Source organism: Penicillium atrosanguineum, assembly GCF_028827265.1.
Source record: "Penicillium atrosanguineum strain IBT 20685 chromosome Unknown utg000002l_segment0_segment0, whole genome shotgun sequence".
Lineage (NCBI taxonomy): Eukaryota > Fungi > Ascomycota > Eurotiomycetes > Eurotiales > Aspergillaceae > Penicillium > Penicillium atrosanguineum.
This window is the reverse complement of record NW_026623134.1, coordinates 151,337-176,514: the sequence shown is the minus strand read 5'-3', so window position 1 is coordinate 176,514 and position 25,178 is coordinate 151,337. Positions and strand designations below refer to the sequence as shown.

At 45.2% G+C, this 25,178-nt stretch overlaps 8 protein-coding genes across 8 annotated transcripts; 6 read left to right on the top strand and 2 right to left on the bottom strand.

The window, feature by feature from the left end:
* Positions 1–103: 103 nt before the first annotated feature.
* N7443_001798 (uncharacterized protein) lies at positions 104–748 on the bottom strand (the record flags this gene model as incomplete). Its single annotated transcript, XM_056881854.1, has 2 exons — positions 104–412; positions 473–748. 2 exons carry the CDS (start codon positions 746–748, stop codon positions 104–106), a joined length of 585 nt encoding a protein of 194 aa, XP_056743695.1.
* A 692-nt stretch (positions 749–1,440) lies between these two features.
* Positions 1,441–1,839, top strand: N7443_001797 (uncharacterized protein; the record flags this gene model as incomplete). The annotated part of the gene is made up of 1 exon (XM_056881853.1): positions 1,441–1,839. One exon carries the CDS (start codon positions 1,441–1,443, stop codon positions 1,837–1,839), a length of 399 nt encoding a protein of 132 aa, XP_056743694.1.
* Positions 1,840–3,419: 1,580 nt separating this feature from the next.
* N7443_001796 (uncharacterized protein) lies at positions 3,420–3,789 on the bottom strand (the record flags this gene model as incomplete). Its single annotated transcript, XM_056881852.1, has 2 exons — positions 3,420–3,597; positions 3,653–3,789. The coding sequence occupies 2 exons, from the start codon at positions 3,787–3,789 to the stop codon at positions 3,420–3,422; spliced, it is 315 nt and encodes a 104-aa protein (XP_056743693.1).
* Positions 3,790–4,185: 396 nt separating this feature from the next.
* Positions 4,186–4,887, top strand: N7443_001795 (uncharacterized protein; the record flags this gene model as incomplete). The annotated part of the gene is made up of 2 exons (XM_056881851.1): positions 4,186–4,454; positions 4,512–4,887. 2 exons carry the CDS (start codon positions 4,186–4,188, stop codon positions 4,885–4,887), a joined length of 645 nt encoding a protein of 214 aa, XP_056743692.1.
* A 29-nt stretch (positions 4,888–4,916) lies between these two features.
* Positions 4,917–5,628, top strand: N7443_001794 (uncharacterized protein; the record flags this gene model as incomplete). The annotated part of the gene is made up of 2 exons (XM_056881850.1): positions 4,917–5,228; positions 5,287–5,628. 2 exons carry the CDS (start codon positions 4,917–4,919, stop codon positions 5,626–5,628), a joined length of 654 nt encoding a protein of 217 aa, XP_056743691.1.
* Positions 5,629–8,540: 2,912 nt separating this feature from the next.
* N7443_001793 (uncharacterized protein) lies at positions 8,541–9,165 on the top strand (the record flags this gene model as incomplete). Its single annotated transcript, XM_056881849.1, has 2 exons — positions 8,541–8,678; positions 8,728–9,165. 2 exons carry the CDS (start codon positions 8,541–8,543, stop codon positions 9,163–9,165), a joined length of 576 nt encoding a protein of 191 aa, XP_056743690.1.
* Positions 9,166–12,482: 3,317 nt separating this feature from the next.
* Positions 12,483–14,579, top strand: N7443_001792 (serine-proline rich protein; the record flags this gene model as incomplete). The annotated part of the gene is made up of 6 exons (XM_056881848.1): positions 12,483–12,860; positions 12,949–13,432; positions 13,486–13,674; positions 13,736–13,848; positions 13,907–14,063; positions 14,182–14,579. Coding segments are annotated over 6 exons (1,719 nt in total), but the record flags the coding sequence as incomplete, so codon positions are not given.
* A 4,840-nt stretch (positions 14,580–19,419) lies between these two features.
* On the top strand, positions 19,420–20,443 carry N7443_001791 (uncharacterized protein; the record flags this gene model as incomplete). Its single annotated transcript, XM_056881847.1, has 4 exons — positions 19,420–19,839; positions 19,925–20,024; positions 20,074–20,288; positions 20,342–20,443. The coding sequence occupies 4 exons, from the start codon at positions 19,420–19,422 to the stop codon at positions 20,441–20,443; spliced, it is 837 nt and encodes a 278-aa protein (XP_056743688.1).
* Positions 20,444–25,178: the final 4,735 nt, after the last annotated feature.

Genomic DNA, 25,178 nt, shown 5'->3' with positions numbered 1-25,178 from the left:
CCCTAGGAGAACGATCCGAGAAGAACCGACTTGCTGGCTTGCGACTCATAACCATTCAGCACTCAACCTCCACAGAAATCAACTGCTGTTAAGGAGCTATTCGCTATTCCTCCAAGGAAATTCTAGAACTCTCCCCAGGTGTATGATCTTCCAACAGCCGCACTGCCCCGGAGACCGCCCTTTGCATGCGACTCACTTGGCTTTTGAGCCTTCTCTCGGAGACACGAGCAATCCCATTGTCATTTGCCAATCGACAGGCTTTCGCTTCCCAGTCTTGATGGTGTCGTCGTGCTTGTTCCGACTCCTCCCTGGCGCGAGCAAGCTGTGTTCGAAGTTCCTGATTCTCGTGCTCGAGTCGACGAATAATCGCAGTAAACGATTCGTTCTCTGTCTCGTTATCTGAAAGTCGACGCTACAAAGCCGCTATCAGACGGTTGGCTGGAAAGAAGAAGGGGGGGTGTAACCCACTCACCGTGTCCGGCTGCGTGCTGTGCTCCTCGCCGTCTTGCCTCAGGATCCGCGGGGATACTGCCTCGAGAGACCGCCCGAGCTCCTCCCGAATAGCCCGGTACAAGCCCACAGAGCCATTGCTCAGGCTCGTCTGGATAAGGCTTTCCTTGGACTTGGTAACGGACCATGCATAGCCGTCCTGCGCCGATGGCTGGAGACGTACGGCATTCGGGGCTACGAGCAGGCCCAGTCTTTCATCTATCATCGGCATTAGCCCTTTCCGGTCGGTTCTGTCCATGGCTTGCGAGGGGAAATACAGATATGGGCAGCAAGGGCCTCCCGACATTCCTGCCTTTTGATGGCGCGTTTTTCATTACTGGTCAGGGCCATGGCACGCTCCACCTGCGTCGAAAATCGGGTCCACAGAACGGCCAGCAAGGGACCGTCCGGGGACGATATGAAATGGTCTCGAGCTTTTGTTACCCTCCTTGCCTCGCCCAATGCTGTCGGGAAAATACAGAGACGACCATATTTTCGTGATTATTCCTCTCAGGCAATTCGTGGCCCTTGGGACAGGGACACGCCCAAGAGCGGCGGTTGTTCAACGGTGGATCAAAGGCGGATGAACGGCCCCATGTGTTGGTAGATACACGGTCAAGCCAGCGGTCACGCGCCTTGAGACTGTCAAGCTCAGGATTACTTTTGCCTAGCCTGCAGGTCCGATGTTCCCTGTTCGGAAGAGTGTGAAGCTTCTTACACCGTTTCTCTATATCTCATGGCCCAGGAATTGGGTAGCACTATATCATAACCAGACCCACACAAACTGTCGAGAGGATCTGAAGAGAGAAATGTCCGCAGTGTTTCTATTACTTAAGAGATGAGACCGACTCATTATGCAGCTCGACAACAGCTAGACCAGTGGCGGGGAATTCGTGAGCGGACGCGTATACGCGCGCGTTGTTTCTCGGACACCCTCTTCATCCCGAGGCCATGCCACAGTCAGCGCGCTGGACGAAGCGCCGATCCAAAGGAGATTGCTGCGAGTCGGCGAGGCTTCTTGATGAGCCTTATATCTCCCAATCTCCGAAACTAGACGGCGCCGTTGGCCGATATTCCCGACCAGAGAGCAAAGCTACGAGAAGGAATATCTACCCCAAACCTTCCTCCGGCCCAAGCCACGTCACCCTGCGATTGCCTCGCCGTGAACAGTACCTCGATCCAAAGAAGGCTTGGTGGACGCAGATCCCCGACCTCAACAGCGAGTACGAAGAACAGAAAGCTAGGGAGCAAGAGAGAACCCGGCAAGACTGGTTGCGGCGACTTCGGCCTCGGCCGCGAACAGATTCTCCAGTGAAGAAGTCTGCAAGCCCAAGAAACAAAAAGAAATAGGCCATTACATATTGGAACGCCTGATATGACACGACTGTCATTAAAAAAGCACAATTGAGCATTGGCCTGACACTTGACTCGGTATGCAACTTCTTTCAACTTGGATGCCACACTTTTATTTTTGATTTACTGTATTTATTTTCGCTTCATGCTACGCTTACGTAAATTATCTTCCTTCTATTTTGAAACTTCCGACGCCTTGCAATTCTTATCTGATATTGTCTTGAAAGATTTTTTGGTTGGCCGCGAGGAAGGAACGTGAAGTCCTGTTAGCATAAACTTGTTCCTGTAATTTACGAGATGTAGTCTCATAGCATCTACGCCTTTCGATTCAAAACGACACTTGAGATGATAAAGCAAAGCCAATTATAGATTAGTGTGTGTCACTTTAGGGTTCGAGAAAGATTCTATGAAAGCAAAGCGGCGAAACTGATTACTCTTATTCACCTATATTTATCTTCTGTCTTTGCGACGCAACGGTCGAAGTAGAATTCCTGGATTGAGGTACACACACACACACACACACACACAATTTATTAACGCCCGGCGGCTAAGCCGAAAGGGCAACTATCTCTGATCTACTCTACATGTCATAATACATATAGTACTGTGTCTCCTCAGAGCCCATATATAAAGCCTTGCAATATATGTCATCTCAGATGTCCGTATCGCAGCGGATCCTCGTGGGTTAGTAGTTTTGTTAGTAGGCTGGCTTGAAGGCGCTTCTCCAATTGTTCAACGTCCTATTTTCGGCAGTTGAAGCGCGTCTACCATCTGTAACACGAGCTGGTTGGTGGGTCAGATCGGCGAAAGGGGGGTGATTTATGTTCGTCGGCATATTCAGGTGGCCTCGAGTCGGCTCGTGGCGACGGCGAATCATATTGAGGCCCGTACCGCCTCTAAGTTCGGCGTCCACTTCTGATCATCAGAAGGCGACTTTCCTCCTAGGAGTATATTTCCTCGGTGGGTGTTGGTACATTGTAGTAGTTCCGTCCGGTGCGCCGTCCATTTTTTTTTATTTTTTTTCACACACACACGGATTGAGGTACAGTACAGTATAGGTGTGATAACACTCAATAAGTTTTTAATGGTCAAGCCGATTTCGAGAACAACTGTACAGCCGAATTGACAGTGTATCAGTCTTCGTATTTATGTACTCACTGGGGAGCTGGATCATCCTAAACGCCTGCCTCTTCATGCCCGCAATTCTTGGACAACACAAGCTACAGGTGCCCATATGATGACAACAAGTCGAGTTCTTTGCAGCAAAATCATTTACCATGGTCAACCGTCCGAGCTCAAGGGACGTACCCAACGATTTTTGATAACTGATCCTCAAAATATTAATGCCCAATTCCCTTGATACTAGTGTCCGTACATCCGTCGATAGCATAAAGCAGACAAATTTTTTTCAGAATGGCTGAAAGCATGGCCAAGTGGCAATGCCTCTACGCACTATGAGGTTACAACCAAAAGAAAATGTTCGTATTGACAAACGGGCAAGCGTCAGCCAACAGAGATCATTATTGCATTCTGAACATAATATCGGGAATAGTGTTCAAAATGCCATCGTAGTGGCTTTATTCATCCGACGGTTTCATATCTCTTTCAGCATACAGAACATGGCCAGTATAGCACCCCTCTTTATTATGGTAAATATGAACCGGCTGGACTTTCTTGTTCTTGTATTGTTCCTCGGTTGCTAATAATGCTGTGGTGTGCTCCTTGAGGTCGGTATGACTAGTGTGCGACGGATTTCTGCAATGGTAAGTTCTTGGATATAATCACCTTATAGTATTGACATTTTGCTTACTTGAGGGTAGCGATAGTGAAATGCGCTAGGTCGGGCTTCTCCGTAGCGGTTTCGATGAGGGTGAGGGTACGATTACGCAGAACAGAGTTGCGGATTCTCTGGGTGAATTTAACAGCATGGCGAGGAATGGGAGACATGGTGATATCCGAGCTCCTAAAGGTTCAGATGGTATTAAATCAATAAGTGTCAAACTTCGTAGTAGTATCTCCCAAGAGCAGCAAGGCATCAATATATACATCCTTTCCTCAGATTGCATAAGCCTGGTTAGCGCCGCCATATCGCGCTTTTCTAGCTCTGGTATGGTGCTCCAATGGCTAGTATCACTTCTTTAAATGTGCATAGGCGCCCGTCTCATACTGACACGTTTGAGATATTTTTAAAGGTGCGCTGCTGACCAATCAATTGCCGCTTGAAAGTCGGAGGCTGCTTTTCAGATCATGTGATTGGCTATTGTTGCCACGTCATCTAACTCACGGCGCTAGAACTCCTGACGATATTACCATAATCCGCACCGACGATATCGGTTTAGCGTGATGAGCATCGTCTGCGTTCTACCGAGACGTATTTTTCCCTTGAGAAGTCCTTACATTGCCCTCAAGTCCATGTCTACCCATGCCGACAAGAGTCTGATGGACCGGCCCACTTATATTTGCCCGATTGATGCGGAGCCACTTCATCGCTACCGACAAGGCGGTTACCACCCAGTCACCTTGGGAGAATGCCTTAAATCTGGAAGGTATAAGGTGTTGCATAAATTAGGATGGGGTGGCTACTCGACAGTTTGGGCCGCGAGAGATCAAAGGTAATACATACAAATGTATGCACGGTAGTCCCAGCTAATCGAACTTGACCCTTGCAGGACAGAGACTTACGTCGCTGTGAAAATTTCTACTGCAGAAAAGCATCATGATAGGGAAACACGAGAGCTCCAAACTCTGAAGGAACTGGCATCTTATCACCCGAGTCTGACGCATGTGGTGCAGTTGCTCGATGATTTTGAGCTAACGGGTCCAAATGGATTTCATAAATGCCTCGTTTATGAACTTCTGGGACCAAACATTCCGGACGTAATTGATGCACACTTCTCCAGTGGGAGACTCCCCGGAAGGCTTGCCAAACTTCTTGCCAAGCAAAGTCTTGCCGGGCTTCATGATCTGCACCAACGAAATATTGGACATGGAGGTACTACCATCCACTCACTTGGGAAGAAATCGGAAAATTCTCACCTGAAATAGATTTGCACACTCGCAATTTGGCCTTCACCATGCCTTGCTTGGACAAGGTAACCGAGGATGCTTTTTTTGAGATGTTGGGAAAACCTGAAACAGGTCAGGTCCAAAGGCGCGATGGGAAAGAACATGAACTCGGCGTGCCGGAATATATCGTAAAGCCTACCTCATATCGAAGCCGCCTTTGGAACTCGGCTCAGTCGATCAAAATAATTGACTTCGGGGAATCATTCTTATGTCCTGCCGTTCCTCAAACGCTCCACACACCTTTGTCTGTTCGAGCACCCGAAGTTATATTCCAGGATAAAATTGATCATCGTGTTGACTTGTGGAGTATGGGCTGCATGGTGCGTGAAATGATACAAGTCTAAACGCTATATACGATTAAACTGATAACCATGACAGCTATTTGAACTTTTCACTGGCCAGCCACCTTTTGACACCTTCTTAATAACACCCGCAATTCTCATCGGTCAAATGCACGAGATGGCAAGTGACGATCTACCTAAACGATGGCAAAAGATATGGGATACGATGGATAAAGGGGACGACGTGACCGCGGAAAGCCCCGGGCCCAACTTGCAAGAATGGCTGGAAGAAGTGTATTTTGACGGACGCCAGAGCCCCGATCTCACAAGAGAGGATATAGAGAGGCTTGGAAAACTCATTGGAAGGCTGCTGTGTTTTGAACCGTTGGCAAGAGCATCAGCGAGACAGGTCCTGGATGACCCTTGGTTCAATGAGTAGGCTAGGCTGTGAGTGTTCGTGGGGAACTCGTCCCCAGCTGGGACCTACAGTAACAACTTCCAGAGACATGTTCGATCTTCAACCCTGCATGCCGAAAATGGCCTCTAGCGCTCTCTTCTTTTGCACCCACCACATTAATACACCATTCAAGGAAGGCATCAAATCCTCTCTCGCGATCTTTTTCGTAGTAAATCCAGTTACGCCGAATGAATCCCTTGAGTTCGGCAAAAATCTCTTCGATTGGGTTCAGAGTAAGGTGGCAAATAGATTAGCTTCACACCTGCGTCTTCACACATTTTTACAAGTCGCTCCGACCGGTGAAATGATGCGTTGTCCACAACGAGGACAGATTTAGGTTCTGGCCATCTTCCGCAATGCTGAAGTAATTGGGCTATAAAGTCTTCAAATACGGTGGCATCCGTAGAACCGCGGAAGACACGTGAGAGAACAATCCCATCCTGTGCATAAGCGGGCAATATCTGGTATCTCTGGTCACGATGGAATTGCGTCACTTGCAAAGGGGCCTTGCCAAGTGGTGCCAACCTGTCCGTCTAAACCCAACGCGTTTATCACATCCAGATTCATCAACATATACGAGGTGGTACGATTTGAAGTCCGACAGATTATGCAGATAGTAATCTCGCAAATCAGCATTTTGCTCTCTAGCACGTTGACGTGCAGTCTTTTTCGACCAACCTTTAGCGATAAGGGCTCTCCTAATGCTGGAGGTTGTAACCATGGTCTGAAACTCGTCCCAGAGGAATACAGCCATCTCATCGAGGTACAGGCCAGGTTTCTCACATAGATGATCACAGAGGGCTTCGATCATCAGGGGTGTCACAGTTCGTTTCCGACCTACTCGGGTTTGAGGGGCGTAAATACTTCCAAATTGTCGTAAGTTTCTGCGGATGTTGATGATGGTCAGCTTGTTACATTCAGCCTGTTCCGCCATTTCAGATGCGGTGAAGGACTGGCTCTCTATCATATCATGAATGAGAACGAGCTTTGCAGGAGAGAGTCTTGGAGCCATGTCGCTTCGCTTTGGAGTGATAGGGAGCCAAACTGGAAAGACTTGTAAATGCAATGTTTCAGGCAGTTGTTACGAAAGGGAAGAAGGGGGCCACGGTAGCGTGTGTATGAGCAGTTTCGTGTAAAATACATCCCCCGCAGTCCCAAGATTGTATTGTAAAATACACAGATTATTATAGAAAGCGGTCTGAAATGAGACCCTTGAAGGCTTTATCCAATCAGAGCTCACACAGGACGGATTTATTTTCCGGGAATGAGGTATAACTGATTTCGAAAACTACTGTAACTGCCCTTTCACATACTCTAAATTTGAGAATCACACTTGTACATCAATCTGGAGTACAAAAATTTTGGCGATATGCAGGGTACCAATATCGTGTAAATACATGCGACTTCCATACGAATATAATAATTCTTTGGACGACCTTAGAGCCTCGCCGAAACCTGTCGAGGCCTATTGCCTTTGGCGATATTGAACTGCCCAGATGGCGCGGGTCTGCGAGGTTCTTGAAGCCTGGAGCAAACCAAGAAAGGAAATAAAGTAATGTTGTACCTTCTATACGTTTCCAAAAGACTTGATTGCCAATATTGCTAATAACGTATCTCTTTGAAGGACATTGAAGGCCGTACGTCTGGCTTTCAGTGAGCTCATTGCTCTATCCCAGAACAATCTCATAATGGCAAAGATTCTATTCCGTATCGTCTGCCATGTCCAGCCATCTAAGATTTAATATATCACGTTCCTTTACTGCAAAATCACTTGTGTACAGTACAGCAACCGACACTCTCATAACCATTAAAGGCCGATCGGACATATTTGAGGTAGCTGCCGGCAACTAATCTATGCTCTCGAATTCGGACAAAAAGTGACCTTCAGGTCCGTACCCACTTCACAACTCTTGGTTGCAAAATTGTCGTCAGGCTGATAGTAGGTGGATCCACATCGATAAGCGTTCAAGGGACAATCAATCGTCACGCACTCAGAAAAAGAAGGTTCAATGCGGACCCCATATTCATCATTGGATGGATCATTGATTTTAGAAAGATCATAGTAGATCTTGTTGAGAGGACCACAGTGATTCTTGATTCCATTTCCAAAACAAGCGCTATACTCTATCTGGGTAACTTTGGGGCTCCTCCAGCGCGTGGAGACTTTGAGAGAGTTACCAGTACCATTAATAGAGAGGCGGTAAGGGAGAAGATGGCTCTGTTGTGGTCCTAGCTCTGTGTCTAGGTATGTGACATGATCCACACCTTCAATGTAAAGAGGAAAGCGGCAATTGTTGTACAAGATAATGTTGCCACGATGCAGTTTGGCAAAGCAAATCAATGGCGCAAACAAGACCAAAAGCCCCAATGCAGAATGTACGGTGCTTTTTAAATACATTTTAGACAGTATATTTGTCGTGAATGTCTATGGTCAGTATTTGTATTCATGCTGGTGAGGCTGTTCAGCGACAAAAGTATTACCTCCCCGGCTATAAAAAGATGTCTTTGCCTTGGTACGTACTGTTCATGTCCGCAAGTCGTGACAATGCAAAATTAACCATTAAAGACGGTTGCTTACGTTGATTTAAAAGGTCACGACCGAGTCCCTTGCTCACATACACACCTGTCCATAGGTTTTGTAGGGTAATTTCAATTCCATCATATTTGATATTTATTAGAATGATTTTGCAGAGCTTATTGAAATATCTGCATCAATGGCTATGTCAATAATAAACAGAGCCTTTGCAACCATGAACAGAGAATTGCGCCGACTCGAACGCGTTTAGCGACGTTGTCTGAAAAGTTAAACTTCCCCAGTCAAGTTCTGCGTAGCCACGGGATATATAAAGTGGACACTTATCCCAGTGTGTTCTCTCACTCGCACATATTCTAAGATGGATTCGACTATTGAGACGCCAAACATCAAATTTGATGTACCTATCGAGAAAAGTCAAGAGAATTTGCTTGATCAGTCCTCGAAAGAATTCGAGCTGCCGGAGCATACTATCATAACAAGCGAGGATCAAACGCAGGTAAGTCTTTTAACACATAGAATGCTAATCACCGCTAACCTGTATAAAGCATCTTTCCGCCCCTCAAGTGGCCCAGAAAGGACAGTATCCCCACTCCACAGATCCTTTTGAAGCTTTGATCGAAGAGTTAAAGCGGCTTGATCAAGATGATCAACAGCTTGCTTCGCAAGCCTCCCTTTTAATTGGACTTTATCGACGGCTATGGGAAGCTTACACTGCAAAACACACGACGAATCAGTATCTCGTGAAAACGAACCAGCAGCTTCGGACTGTCAATGTTCAATTGGGACAAGAGCGTGAACTGCTCGAGCGCCGACATGCAAACCAGGAGGCACTATTGAGCTACTTTGGCCAGGCTTTTGATAAGGTACGAGATGGGATCGCGGGAGTTCTAAGAGACTGGGATGGTTCCTACGTCGATGAGACAGCCTTGCCCAGAGGAGTTACCAGCGCTGCAGTCTTACCATCACCATATGCCGGGACATAATCCATGATGTTTGATATTTTGTAATTGACCAGACAAATATGCAAGAATTACGGCTGGTCCTGTATCTCAGGTTTTAACGTTGCTAGCGCGCTAATTAAATTGATCTCGTTTCTGTAGTCCTCTTTACTAATTTGTATAAAAAGACTTGAGGCTATGATTGGGGTCAACTTTAGATTGTCAAACTCTCTAAAGTAGGCCACTTTACTAGACACCCCGTGGAAATCAAAGGTAAGACTTCGAAAGCAACCTGAACAGACTTGTTAGTCGGAGTGGCTGCTTCAGAGAAGAGGTCCCTGCTGAAATGCCCGGAGAGGTCAAATGAAAGTGACAAAAACATCACGCTATCGCGCTGACAGGCTGGAGCTGGGGAGGTCACTACGGTATCTCAGAAACAGGCCGGTGAATGCCATCAAAAGTACAGTACTGTATTGCCGTGAATAATCGTAAAAGATTACATCGGTCTGCCGATGGAGGGATTACAGTCAGAGCACCTTAATACTCTTGCAATTCATCTTCTTGTTTGAATGTGTCTACAGTAGAACTTGAAAACAGATTACAAAGAACGCTCACGCTTTCTTTCCCCAGCGCCACATTCCGATCGCGCTAAACTGAATTAGGTTAGAGGAGGTCCCACCTTCTTTTAGCATGTGTGTTCTTGGATCCCCTGTACTGATGGTATTGTCCTGTCACCCTGATACGCACTACTCATGCATTAGGATTAGTGTCGGATTGACGGATACTGGTATGTGCTAGTATTGAGGTGTTCCATTGAGATACACTGATGTTGTTCTATCTGGATCTTGCTGTTGAAGCGTTATCAGATCTCAGGAGTCGTTCCTAGCGTGTTACGACGCTGGTATGCCGAGCGTATCCCGTTTACCTTACAGAGACAAAGAGAGAATGGGTACTTGATGAATATAACCCTGTCCTTAGTGGTAAAATACCACCCCTCAGTTCGACAATTAGAACTGTCTCTATGATACTGGGTCGTGCTACAAGATGTGTATAGGTTGTATTGTTGGTTGAGTTACAGTGGTGTTTCAATAAAACTCGACCCCCTGTTTACCGCTTTATGATTCTGCCATCTGTTCTGCCATCTATTCTGCCAGGCAAACTCTTCCAAGTTAATATAACTTAGCTAAGTTAGTAGCTAGTATACCACCCCTGATTATCTAGCACTTGCTGCACACGGTGAGGCATGGTGACTGCCAGATTCTCTATCATCGCTGTATCCATCTCTGACCATGCTTCTTGCGCAACGATCGTCAGATATGTCTCCTCATTATCATCCATATCTTTGATTTCAGGATGCAAATCGTATATCTTTGCCTTGAGAAGAGCCCAGAGGTTCTCAATAGGGTTTAAATCAGGTGAATATGGTGGCCAATTCATGATTTCAAACTCCTGTTCAGCAAGCCAATCACGCACAACAAATGCAGTATGCACAGGGGCATTATCTTGTTGAAAAATTGCACCCTCAATACCATTTATTAATGTTGGAAGCACACGCTGATAAAGCTCAAGAATTGCCCATCGATTAACACCTCCACGAGGTGAATCGGCTCTTCCGAAAAGAGGAATTAGTCCAGTCCGTCGGCCACAGCCAGAAAAAAGCTGCCCAAAACATCTGTTTAACACCTTTATAAACCGAGAAAGTTTGGACATCACAGGTTGGAATTTGGAATTTGGGACGAGTAAAAGTCCATTCCCGACGTATCCCTTTTCCTCGTTCAACTGTTGATTCATCTGACCAGAAGATCTTTAACCATTGTTGATAGGTATAATAACGGACAGACTCTGCCCATTCAAGGCGTTTGCGGGCAATTTCTTCATCAACTTCTGGTCGTTGAAGACAAAGCCATTTGCGTTTATTTTCACTGCGAAGAAATCGCAGAGGGTCGTTCGTGAAACACGATATCCAATAGCTTCAAGAAGCTTATCAATATTAATACGAGAATCAATCTCAATTGCCTGAAGAATATTGTCTTCTATTGAAAGCTTCTGTGGACGTCCAGATCGTTGAAGAGATGCCTGTGTAGGACCTCGCTTATTTGGTTGTAGTACTGTTGATTTGATCGTACTAAGTGGTATATCTGGATACCTTTCTTGAATAGCGCGATAGGACCATCCAATATCTTTTAATTCAACAATTTTAACACGCTGATGTGGTTGAAGATGACGGCCTCGGGGGCGTCGATGCACGGGGTAAGGGTGCCATGGGGGGCTTCAAATTGAGCATGTAGTAGCTGTTGTGCTGTTGAACGTGTAGCGGGCATGGCGGTTTGTATTTAAAGTATATAGTTTATAGTATGTAACTTTTAATGTAAGGGGGGTGATGCTAAATTATGTAGATAAACAAGACGCGTGCATGGAATTTAGCGCGTTGAGGTAGGGCGGTCAGTGCAATATGTGCAGGCGGTGTATAAAGCGGTAAACAGGGGGTCGAGTTTTATTAAAACACCACTGTAGCATATATTACAGTAAACGCCAATACATTCTCACGTCCCTGCCCTTCATTCTTGGCGTCTCTCCTCTTACCTCCGTCATATCGAATATAAGAGCCACACCTCAATATCGTATAACGTGAAGCTAGTCAACTCCACTAAAGACGCACTATATGAATAAGATGATCAAAACTAAGACACACGAATTAAAAAACCTAGAATGAAGATGCGTTATGGGGTCATCATTTTCGTTGAGACCAGGAAGACAGCATCTGGGATCGTGTATACAATTGCATAGAGTAAACGGTAAACCACACTCCTACAAGCAAAGTAGTAATGCGGTGGAACGTAACCTTGCACAAGTCGAGCCTAGCCAGCACCTATCTCTAGTTTGAACCGGTCATGCGTATGCTGTTGGGTGACAACTTGGGCAATGTCCCCCCAAGATTTGGCTAGGTTCACTAGATAATCGTTCATTGAGTCCGATTGTTTAGGTCCCTGCGAGGTATTTAGACTATTCTCTAACCAGCGCAATACCACAACCCACGTGTAGGTAAACAAATAATCTCAACGCAACATCACAGAAGGCTCAGTCAAACTGACCGGACGCGCCCTGGTTCAATAGCTCTGAATGCTGTGAGCCTTGCCACCTATACAAGGCTTATAAAAGTGTTTTTCCTCATCACTGGAGCTTCCTTGAAGCCGAGCGGTAGGAGGATGCCTCCGCTCACTTCAAGATTTCAAAACTGGTTGGCAAGCACGTCCATTCCAAACAAATACGGGCTCTTTCTAGCCACAATTCTCGTCATCTGGCTGGCTTATTGTTTTGGAAGGCGCTGCAGCTTATTATTGCGGCGGGCACGTCATGTAGGGTCATGGAGACGTCTGCTCCAGTCACCGGTTCCAGATATCCTGCTTTGGCTTGATATCCCGTCATATATACATGGCTTGTTGATCGCCGCGTTTCTCACAGCCAATATCCTTACCATTAGCCTTGGGACCCGGTCTTGGAAGGAAGCTCAGCAGAGGGCCGGTGCTCTGGCGGTCATACACCTGCTCCCACTCTGTACAGGCTTCACCTTCAGTATTTCAGCTGATCTATGTCACCTACACCGGTCCACCTTCGAATGGATCCACCGGTGGTTAGGAAGAATTTGCGCAATTCACTGCCTACTACATGGGACTGCAATTTTTCGTGTAGTAAGCGAAGGAATGAACCTAAATTCACCTGCCTACGTGGCTCCGCTAGCGGTGAGTTTCCCGCGATGTATTGACGAACAAACTCCATATGCACCGGCGATGACTGCAAATACGACAGAGAAAGACTGACCTGGTATAGTCTGGATGCAGTTTCCTCCTAATTCCTCCTTTAACTCATAGTGCTCTTCTAGGTCGCCACCCACAACTTGCGCTAAAGGGCCACTATGTGCTGATAATCGTCGCCCTGGCCGCACTTGGCTACCATTTAATCAACCGCGCCACAGTGTACCGTTGGGTCTTTCTTGGGGGTCTTTGCCTATGGTCTAGCTTGAGCGGAGCGGCGTGTATACATACACTGTGGTCCCACAGATCGTGGTGGGGAACGAGTTCCGAGGCTGTCGCAACGTCGGATGGTCAGATTCTTTGGCTAGATATTGCGATGCCACCAAGATGGAAGAGCCAAGCGGGCCAGTACGTACAGTTGTGGATGCCGCGGTCAGGACTGGCCCTCTACTCGCAGCTTCCGCTGTTCTATGTCGCATCCCACGAGGAAACAAAACAATCAAATGCGGGGCCTGTTCGTACCCTGCACATAGTGACTCGCTCTCGATCAAGCCTCGCCGGTAACCTTATAATTGGCGGGGGGTCGCACCTCAGCACCCTGTCACCTTTCCAGTTCACGTGTTAGGACCATTTGGGCGCCCTTGCGATTTTGGCCAATATGGGACAGTCCTGTTCATAGTTGAGGACATTGGACTTTTCCGCGCATTGCCATTTATCCGAAGTTTGGTCGAAGAAAGTCGCGAGCGAAGGAATACAGTACGGAAACTTGAGGTTCTTTGGCAAGTCGACAAGAGCAATTCCAGTAAGTCGAAAACACTTCCCGAAAGTCCCATTCGTGGGCGTGCTGACCCTGATCTTTTTAGACCACCAGCCATGGGTATCCCAGCAGATCCAGCAGGTCCTGGATCTTGACCTCATGTATGATCGTTTCAAAACTTCCACTAACTGGGGAGATCACGAGCGTCGTGGTTTTGACGTAAGACTACATTGTGTCGTACTTTTACGGATTTCACTGAGACTAAGGCAAATAACAGATCTTGCATTTCCAGATCCACCTTCTGGGTGTCAAACCCACAGATATGGCAGGCTTGACTAATAGAACACGTCTTACATACTGCTTGGATCAAATGAGACCGGCTGAAGCGGTTGTGCGCCACTTGAACCACCAATGTGGAAGAATGGTCGTTGCAGGTATTTAACCCCTCTATTTTCTAACGTGGCTGCGTTTCTCTGTTTCCTCAGTTACCTCTAATAGCGCTACATAACATCGTCCTTGACTTCATTTGATAGCTGATGAAGTTCTTCCCAGTATGTGCAAGCCCACAGATCCGCGCGACAGTGAAAGGCACCGTACGATCGAGCCCGAGAGAAGACTTACAACTTGTTGACCTCGATCTCGAGCCTTCGGTTGACTGGCTAAATGGTGAGATTGCCGTCAACGGAGCGGCTACGACATACCAGTGCTCGGGGGATGAGACAGGCCATAAAGTGGTGTCAGACTCCGCCTCTGTGCTCTCAGGTAGAACCCTGGTTGCCGAAAGAGATGGAAACGAGATATCTGATTCGGGCTCTGTGCTTTCTGGTCGGACTTTGAGGCCGACGTCCCACCAGCCAGCCGCTCATCTCACTTCTCCCACAGCAGCAAACCATGCCAAGTGGGTCAAACAAAAAATCGCCGAAGGCGAGATAAATTCCCGGCGGAGGTGAGCCGATGTGAGAGAGTACGAATTTTTGGAAAGAGAGATACGGGACCTCCAATTCAAGTCGAATTGCTTCCCGGATCAAAATGCAGTGTTAAAACTACCGAGCGATTATTGAAAAATAGGTTGAGTTCTTACTTAGATGCATGGATCCCCCGATTATCTAGGGTATCTTGTCAAGATAATGAGTTGTATTAGCTTAAGTCCAGAATGAAGACCACCTGGGAACTATTGAGGCCTAAATTTCATGCAAGCAGCTGCTCGCCAGATATACTCCCTAAGCGCCTCCTGATATGGCTTAAATTTTTAACGAGCTACTGTACTCAAAGACGCTCTTGAAATAAAGCCCTTGGCGCCTGAATTAGTCAAACATAAGATGAATGTGATACCTTCTATTTCCTCGTAATATGAATTAACGTACCAGAGGGCCTAAATTCTTAAATTGGGACAGATGGAGAATACACCTCGCTACTAATTTTGCTCAATACACACAACCGATCTAAGCTTCGTTTTATTCATTGACATATGATGCTTTGTTCGGTTCTCTTCCCAGACTATCGAGTTGCGCAAACAAGTGTATCTTCAGTCAGAAACTCTTCGATGCAAAACTACATATTATTTAAACTCAATCGCCTAGCTAGGTGACCCTCCATTCTGCCATATCAGTCAATCAAAGGCAGGAAGCTCATAGACAGGAGATGAAACGCCCCGTGTGGAGTTTTGATTTGCTTTGACCGCTGCACATCTTGTGCGTCTCCGTGAACATATACCCGTCGATGGGTAACCCACTGGATCCCGGCAATGATTGCGTTGGTATGATATAGACCTATATCCATGACAACGATCACAAATAAGAGGAAGCTCTGCTAAAATTGGCTCCGGTAGATGAGTGTACGGCGGAGGTGGCACCGATGGAGCTGCTGTTTCGCTAGAATTTCCTTGTGGATATTCAACTGCACGCGGCATCAATATGCGCTCATTTCGATTGTACCTAGTAAATAATCAGCCCTACTCTTGAGGAAAATTGATGCCTGATCACCTAGCTGAAGCCCATAATCTGGTACCAGAGAGCCATTTCATTATGTACCGGCCACTTCCGAACGGCCTGCCAAAGGGGCTCTCCGTGATCGAAATTATGATGCGGAGATGTAGCTTGAAAGCTCCAGTCTATCGTGGTAGACTGTTTTTTAGGGAATTCTGCTTATAAGCCATGCGTCAAATAGCAGCTCTGCTAGAGGGCTCCGATGTGAATTGCATGGTTGACCCAACGTTCACGCCATCCGTAGGCCAATTTGTCTCTATCTAACGAATTCAAAATAGTAGTAGTCGAAAAACACTTTTCAACAATCATACCTCCAGCATTATCGTCATTCTGCTAGCATTGAAGAGTGTCCACACTCTAACCTCTCCTCATGAACGGTGTTGAAATATTATTCCCTCTCTCCCAATGAGTTAGTCAAAAGTTCATCATCTACCATTTTCACGCTATAGTTGGCAGTTCATGAGAATAATGAACTGTCCAATAAACGGAAGCCACATACTGCATGTACCTCTAATGCCAAAGTGTGTAAGCCAAAGAGATGCAATATGTGGGTTTTTATTTTGTTTACCCTTGCAATATAGTTAAATCCTGGATTTGAGGTAAAAATTATGACCATGTTATTTATATGAAAAGGCCCGGTCTCCCTGATGCCTAGCAGAGCGGCGACCTGACAGGCAGCCACCCTTACAGGTCTATATACATGAATGAACGTACGATCCAACTAAGAAAGCGATACACAAGCTACAAAAACCAGTGACGCGCGCTGTCGCACGCTATCGCCGTGAAATGAAAACTTTAGACAATGATGAAAATTGAGAGATAGTAGACAGCAGTTAGATTGAGAAGGGAGTCAGCGGCATCCACCTCCTCGTATAACGATAAGTCAATGATATGCAATGCTCGCGCGGATAATAAAGCGTGGTGTAGGATATGTTTCGGTTGAGATGCACAAGGAGAGATCTGTAAATTCAAAGTGAACTTAAGAAGGCTTCTCAGAGCAAAGAGTTAAGTGCAATGCCAGAAGATGGTAGGAAATGAAACGTATATCTTTTGCGGTTTAGCTATACTATTCAGCTCAGGAGCAACGCTAATTGATGGCAGCGATCTATAACTAGCATGATGTGCACCATGAGTGAGCACAACAAGGCAAATTACAGGAATACAGGGGGCACTAGAAGCAAATTAGCAGCAGGTCCAATGAATATTCCGGGGTTCCTAGACATGGTGAAATAGAGGCCCGTTAGGTAGATAATGACGCACAAATCAGAAAGATGAAAGATAGAAAGGCAACAGAGTGCCTGTAAAAGCAGCATGGAGATAGGCAGAAATTTGTAGTGGATCTGCAGGCAAGGTTGCGCGAAATAAATTTTGTTTGATCCACTTAGGTTGTTCCGGACTTCCTAACCGGTGGAGTTCGAGCCTCACCTGGTGAGGTCTGTCGTGGCCTTGTTGCCGCTAGTGACGTCAATCTGCTTTCATGGCGCGGCCGTGCCGTATGATTTTCCGAATGCGATGGAAGCAACTGCCTGCATCTGGCTGCATTGTAAATTTTGTTCAGAACTGCGAGAACACGAGAAATACTGAGTTGAAGAGTCTGGCCTAATAACGTGCTGCGAACACGGGTTTGTTGCAGGCTTCATTAGCCGGACGTTTCCTGGTCTACATCTCGTCCTTGGTGGCTTATTGTGAAAACGGCGGCGAAGATCTCTAATTACCTGTATATATGTAGAAGGAGATACTAACTGGCTGTTTAAATTCGCTGCGACGCCCTATGTAGCCTTTGGGAACGATACAGATCTGGTGATGATGGTGCTACGAGCGGTCGAAATACGGTCACAAGGCTGGACGAACTTGTGATTGGATTATCAAAAGTTCACCCGAAGTCTTTATAATTGCAACCTAGCAAACATATATAGGGGTCATTACGCCGCTTCGAATATGGAAATGGCTAGAACAAACGGAAGAATACCTCTCTGATACAGTCTTACAATTCTGCACTAGTGCCGCACTGAGTTCAATACGCGAAGCTCTCCTAATGATACCTGTTCGCAGAGATGGTACGAAGGGTTGAGGTTGTGGTACACTGGAAGACATCCTCTTATCGACGACAGATTCTGAGAAGCTTTCCAGCCTCTCAATACTTAGGTCATTATAGATTAATCGCAAAGATTGATTTTATTTCACATTCATGACCCACTTTCATAGACGCCTCAAGGGCGTGGGTCTCCAGTGAAAAAAATGGGGATACTGGCTTGGACTCTTTGAACAGCCTCACGACAGTTAAACAACATAATCTCTCGGTCCACACAGAATTGTCGCATCTGATCCGTATTTTGAAGGAGCCAGATGTTAGATTCTTGAAGCAAAGACTGCTCGTTGTTCAAACTTTTTTCTTTCGCAAATTCCATGACGTACAGGCCCCACAAATGTTGGTAAAGAGTAAGAAGCTGTACAGCCTGAGGAACCAACTCAGGTAAGCCTTTTTGTAATTCTGTCAGCTCCAGCCCCAGGGAAGACGAAATTGTATTCGTGATGAGCTAAGAAAAAATCAATGAGTGATAGGTATTCTAGTATCCTCATATTCACCATCGATTCATATGCATCACGCTGAATTGTTATGCAGTCTCTCGAAATATTCCCTCCTTCGTTGCACCCCCGTCTTCGCTTCGAAGGTCTTTTTGGATGTCCATCAGAGCCTGCCATTGATATTTAAGCGTCGTGTGTGATAAGAAAAAATTAAATTCACGTCAATGTGTGACTTTACTTTATAGGAATAACGAAATTCTAGCCCAGAGATGACTCATCTAGCCTGTTAGAGTCATAAACACATTCTGTGGCTCATTTTCCTTCAGATGAACTACCCTTCTGAGGATGTTCTCGAATGTTCCCAGGCCAAAGTTCAAGTAAACATTGAAGCCGATACCTTCGAGCCATCGGAAGTTTCTGTGTATTTGTATATATGTGTGTGTATCGCTGATCTAGGATTGTCGTTGAAGTGATTAGATAGCTACTCTGGCTATGCAGCTGAGAATTATCTAGCCCCGTTTGAAGTTGGCAAGTTTGACTATGGAAGAGTTTACACAGTATAAAATAAATGCGTTGGATGCATACCGATAGGCATCCTTGAAATTTTAGTAGCAGGTATAGCCACGAGTTGGCCATGATGCCTTGAGCACTAATCCGGTCCAACTTAATATTTGTACGTGCATGGGCTTGAAGACCTTAATGGATATGATTCGTGTCGTTTACCTTTTTTTAGCCCACCAGCAATGTTCCCACCTGGGACACATATACAACGTTTGCATCTCGTGATCAGAGACCAACGCCCCAGTACCGTGCAAAATAACTAAATGAGATAGTTTTCAGTCGTTTTGTTCAATATTTCGAAGATCTCAGTCTATTTCATCTTTCTCAGGCCTCCGTTTTCTCGGAGCTTGTTGTTTCAAAAGGAACTTGAATATGTAGCATATTTGATCGAGGATGGAAACTTCGAGGGTTCAAACACTCTCAAATTCGAATTTAAAAGCTGCTGTACTTCAGTGAAGTGGGGCCGATCTTTGGCTTAGAATATTTATTGAGCTAGCTCACCAAGACTTCAAATGCGTTGGGACATGGAATAGCCAGAACGCTCTCATACTGCCTAGGGATCTGGCACTTCAGACTACTGTACCTGCTTCAACAAGCCATGCACACCATATTCGGTTTTTTATCGCTTTTACATTGAAGTTTGAAGAACGGCCATCAGCAGATTTTGAGTATTGTGAGAGAGATAAGTGCTTACTTTAATACCATTACAATACACCTAATGGCTGTGCTCAAAGCAAAAAAAAAGATCATCTGCGGATCTCTCAGGGACCTTGGCCTTCCTCAAATCTGTAAAGCGCGGACACCTGTTTCGGGACTTATTGTGCGGTCCGAGTCACCGTGGGAAACTTACCAGCAAGATATTAGATTGGAACTAGCTGGTCCTATGATAGTTGCACATCGTCGCTCTCGCCCTTTTAAAAAGGTTGCCATTCGAGAACTTAGAAAGAACATTACTTACGAGTTCATTAATCGTCTACGGTTCATTAGCCATGAAAATGTCCTCTTTCCTCGAGAAATATACTTGAGTGGAAATTCGACGTATGGGCTTTACGAAATAGTCCCATTCGCTTTGGAGCAGCTTGTCAACTGCCCTGATTTATACCCTACTGAGGCACAGCTTTCATCTATAATGGGCCAGGTATTTTCCAAAGAGCTTCTCTGTCATCAAATCTCACGGAATGCGTGAACAGCCGAAGAGGACAAAATATGACTAACTATCAAAGATCCTGGATGGAATTTACTTTTTATCTGGGTGTGGCTTAACGCATCGACATCTCTCATGCCGCGAGGTATTGTTAGGTCTGGATGGAATTATCAAGATTGGTTGTGTTGTTGTATTGACCCATACTTCCTCTTGCTAACAAGATCTCAGCCTGTCTAGAATCTTGCATGGAATATCCGTCCCATCAAGCAGCAACGCAATATGTTACATCACTTCCTTCGATTGTCATGAGTTTGATGCACAAAACGGAGAAACATGACTGTAGGGCTGATGTAGGAGAAATAAATCGCTGGCCAGCGGATTCAAGAGCATTTAAATTCCTGTGCGCAGTTTCATCGGCCCAAAACATTGAGTTCTTACAAAGTGTAAGTGCAAACTGTTCCTATCTCCCAAAAATATTGCCATTAACAATTTTCAGCAATATCTTGTCGCTGCGGGTACTCGAAATCTAGGTGAAGTCGTCAAGCTCGTTCACAAAATCCAAAGTGCTTTATATTATCCACTTGAAGATTTTTTTTGAAAATAAAATATGTACGTCTTTGAAAGTTTAAGAGGATTACAATATCAAATCATATAATTATTGTTTTTTTGCTTGAGCGATTAACATGGTACTGGCGTGCCACGACGTACATCGCCCATCCCGGGGAGGCTGATAATAGCAGTGTGACCAACAGCTTGAAGAGCAGAAGCCACTGGGAACAAATCGAGTTAGGACAGCCCCATGAGGATGTTCTGGTACGTTATGGATACGGGTGATGAATGTGAGATGTGCCTGATATGGGTATGATGATACTCAGACTAATCGCTGGTCCTCCGAGCGGATCCAGCTCCTCCTTATAAGCAGCTGCATGTGTGAGTATCCAGGTAGCGAAGCAATGCGATGTATCAACAGACAGCTCTTGTAGTGCATAAGCATCTCCTCTACATTCCCTATACATCATTGTATCGCTGGCGTAACATAAAGTATATCTTAGCCTACCACTGGATAGCCCAGTAAAGAGGTTCATAGATGATATCATCTTTGCAATCCACGTGGGCTCCCTCATCCTTGAGAAATCCGTCCAGGACAAAAGCTGTCTTTTCATGGCGGCTTTGCGGAGGGCAATAAATTCGACTTCGTCAACCTATGTAACTTATACAGTACAGAGACCTGCAACGAGAGGTTACAGTACTTTCGGAAAATTGCATGTTCACAATCGCACCGTAGACGATAAGGAAGCGCGTCAGACGCGTAGTTTGTTTCCCTGCAGCCCAATGCAGGAATGGCTGCAAAATGACATGCTCTAGACTCCCCTCCAAAGTCAAGCATTTGAGGAGCCTGCGCTGAAACATCATAGAATTAGAGTTGAACTGCTCAACCCTTTGAACAATGTTGTTTCAATGATAATAAACGTAGTTTGGAGCAGGTAAGTGAAGTGCTTCGTCGAATTCCTGTAAGCCTTTCAACGGTGAATGTGAGCATCGAATGTCCGAGTATGTGGGCAGAGCGCTGTTTACCAGGATTAACCTTGGCGATCCCATTCACCTTTGTGCCATATGATCTTACCATGTTCAGTCCATAAAGCTTAGATATAAATACATTAAAAGCCTCGATTTCTTACGTATAAAATAACCCAGATACGACATGGACACTCACTGCGCTTTTCATGCCTATCCTTAGTTGCAGACAGAGATGGCTACTACTTTATGTATTTGTTGCAGGATCTGTTGCTAAAATATCATCAATTTCAGTATTGCACAGGTTCGTGTTCCGATATTTCTTTATTAGAAATCGTACGACTTAATTTTTAAATAGTTCGTTGTCAAGCCAAAAAAAAACACTGACCTACTTGGAAGAGTCATCGGTGTCAATTTCAATATATTCACCAATTGCTCCAACGATTCTAAATATAGAGACCAAATCGCCGATTTCGTCTTATTCAGAGCCTTTTAATGACCAGAATGTATCAGCCTATCGAACGGACCTAACAGCCATTTCATCAAAATTATCTGATGTCAATAGCTCAAGTAGTGAAGCTACCATTCCTGAAGACAAAATAAATCAAAAAAGTACTTCTGAACCCCCAATTGGAGTTTTACAGACCAGAATCGACCCATCCCACGCCACGACAATCCAGAGCCCGAATATAGCATCAGAAATAGAACAGACAAAAAATGGGCTGGCAGTCACGAAGGCAGAAAGTCTTTCCGTGAAAGATGCCACAATAATCACGAGTGACAAACCTGATAACTTGCCTAATTTTTCAATTGATGAGAGCCTTGTCTCACAAACTCCGGACACTTCGACCACAACCATTATATTTCTAGATCAAGTTGCAAAATCTACCTCCACCCCAAATAATCACATTTCGTTTGATGATAAACTGGTGGAGACTCAAATAACTGAAAATGAAACGCATAATTCCGCTCAATTCTCCTCAATTCTATCATTGACGGACAATGTTGAGGCTGAAAGTGAAAAGTCGAAGCTTCTAAACTCAGCGGAGACAACCACAATGTTCTCTTCTACCGACTCAACAGACTGCACATCAAAGTTGTATTCAGTAACTTCAGGGAAAACCCCTAACGGTACATCTAGCACTGTTGCTCCAACTGAAACATTTTCTGAAGCTTCCACCTCATTGTCATCACTATCTACAAAGCCAACGAGTAATTTCCAAGGTAATTCAATTATGGAGGAAAGTAAGAGAGCGCGAGTTATCCCAAAGAGAAGCCTAGGTATAGCTTTAGGGAGCGGCGCTGCTGCAATGTTTCTATTTTTCTCCATCATGATCTTCCACCGTTCTTGTAACCAACGTTTTCAGAGAGCCAAGCGCGATGAAAGGTTAATTAAGACTTCGTTAAAGGCAAGAGACCGGGAAACAAGAGAAACGCCACTTGAGATTTCGCGGTTTTCAGCCGATACTCGATAAATATGACCCGTTGCACATGAATCCAAAGCCAGTGAATGCCTAGGCATTCATTGGCGATAAGTTTCTGTGAAAAGACGAGAGAATCAAACTTAAATAGGACTATGACGTTTTAACGTTGTACACACCACAATTCGATGCTTTATATCACTTTCCGATCAACACATTGAACAAAACTCATAGAACTGCCCATCCATCAGTCTATCTCCGCATTTGACTCATACATTGAGTAGAAGTTTTCCATATTTTCTCTTGCATTTACTGCTTGATCGCTTAAGTGGCTGATGGAGATTCGTATTTCATTGGTAATCTCGTAAAGAGCTTCATGGCCGGCAAGCGAATGACCCGACCGATATATGCGGAGTATGTCCTCTATCGCCTCACAGAGTAGATCTTGAAGTCGCTTCAAAAGATTATAACAAACGCGATAGTATACATTCAAGTTCTGCTGTCGACCGATTTTGCGAACAATGTCGGGAATGTCTTCCATAGGGGGCAATTCCTGGGCAGATAGAGATGAAATAGACGTAGTAGTTTTCTTTGATGATTTTGGGAAGTTTGGTTTTGAGACTAGCGCAACAGCGATGATATGACTGAAATTTGCGGCGAGGGGCCATTTGCAACATAGCCCGGCCTGCGCGAAAGTGAGTCAGCCGTTTGAGTCGTGTTAACCGCTGTTGGTTAAATGGACGTGCAAACCATGCTCTCGCTGAGAACGCCGATCTATCATGCATCTAATTCAACGTTCAAATTCCAATAAATTTGTGGAAAAAGATGACCAATGAGCTTATGTAATAAGACCAGAGACTAACTATCCTCATCTCAAAACGTAAGTTTCCCGTTAGGAAAGCCTTATCTCATCTACACTAGAAATCAGAGAGAGTACTAAATCTCCTCAAAATGTTAGATTTGTTGCCCAATGAGATATTGTTCATGATTGCAGAGAAGGTATGACACTTTTGGCTATTCTTACAGGAGAGTTTCTGACACGATAAGCTCTCTCAAAAGAGCCTGTGTTCATTCAGCCAAGTTTGCCTCAGAATGCGCGAAATTCTAATTCCCCTTGTCTACCACAATATCACCTTCAGTGCCGCTAATGAATGGGCCTTGAATGTACTGAATATTGAGACGTACTTTCAGCGCCATCAAGCGGCCCAGCCAGATCATTATCTCCGACATACTAGAGAACTGTGTTTCTCTGCACCGATCAGTATTGTGCGGTTCAATCGATGTGCTTGCTACAACATTTTCCGCGTGGTTGAGCCATTGAGATCGTCTGTCTCCCTCGGAGCATCGAATGATACAACGGCACATCTTCAATTCTCGAATGACCTATCAGAACAGGTGGGTATGTGCTTGCGATGGCTGAGACCCCATTATTTACGCTCTTTCCGGTAAGTTTCTCAGTCTTGATTCCCCTTTCTATAATTTGAAGCTTACTGCTTCGAGTTGGCATCTCGGCTGCTGTCTGCCCGCGGGTATTTTGGATGAAAGCGGCTGCTTAACTTTGCAGCAAAATTACCTGCGGAGTATCTCCCTTATTACTGATGCAAGCTGCCCTCATGCAGGAAAGAATACTGAAGGTCTATCAAGTCTTCAATATCTGCAGAAGTTGGGATGGGAAGGTATCCAACATCCCACGGACATCAACTCCTTCAGAAAGTGTATATTGCGAAATCACAAGCATCTGACTCACTTATCGGTCAAATTTGTCGCTTCCGCTAATGTGAGGGAGCTATGTTGGGGGAAGCTCCAAGATGTGACAGAAGGCAACCAAGGAGGGGTTTCTCCACCGCAGATGATATGCCTACCATCCATCTTGAATATTTCGCTATCTAACATCACATTTTCGACGAACGCGTGTCTCAATACATTGTCCATTTATCCATCACTTCGAGAGTTGACCCTGCGATACTGTTCGAACCAGCTTGGGTTTTTATCTTCCCTCTCGGGATCGAAAGAAACTCTAAAGCTCCAACGATTTGAGATATGTTGTGACACAATATCGTATGACTCGCAATACACGGAAGAGAAGTCTTTACTTGGGGATTTTTTGATTTCATTCCAAGGCCTACAAAGTCTTCACTTGAAATTGTCCAATTTTCAGTTGCCAGCAACGCAGATCTTGGAAGTCATTCGAAGACACGAGAAAACACTTGAAGACTTTGTCTATCATGAGACGCGTATCATGTCAGTTGACCGAAATGATCTCTACGAAGAAAGCAGAGATGCCACGCCATCTTGGTTGCCATATTTATCCGAGATTCTTTATCATTGTCAACTTACGGAACTAGGTCTTTGTGCTAGCTTTAAATATTTGGTAAGTGAAACACCAATTTTCAGAAT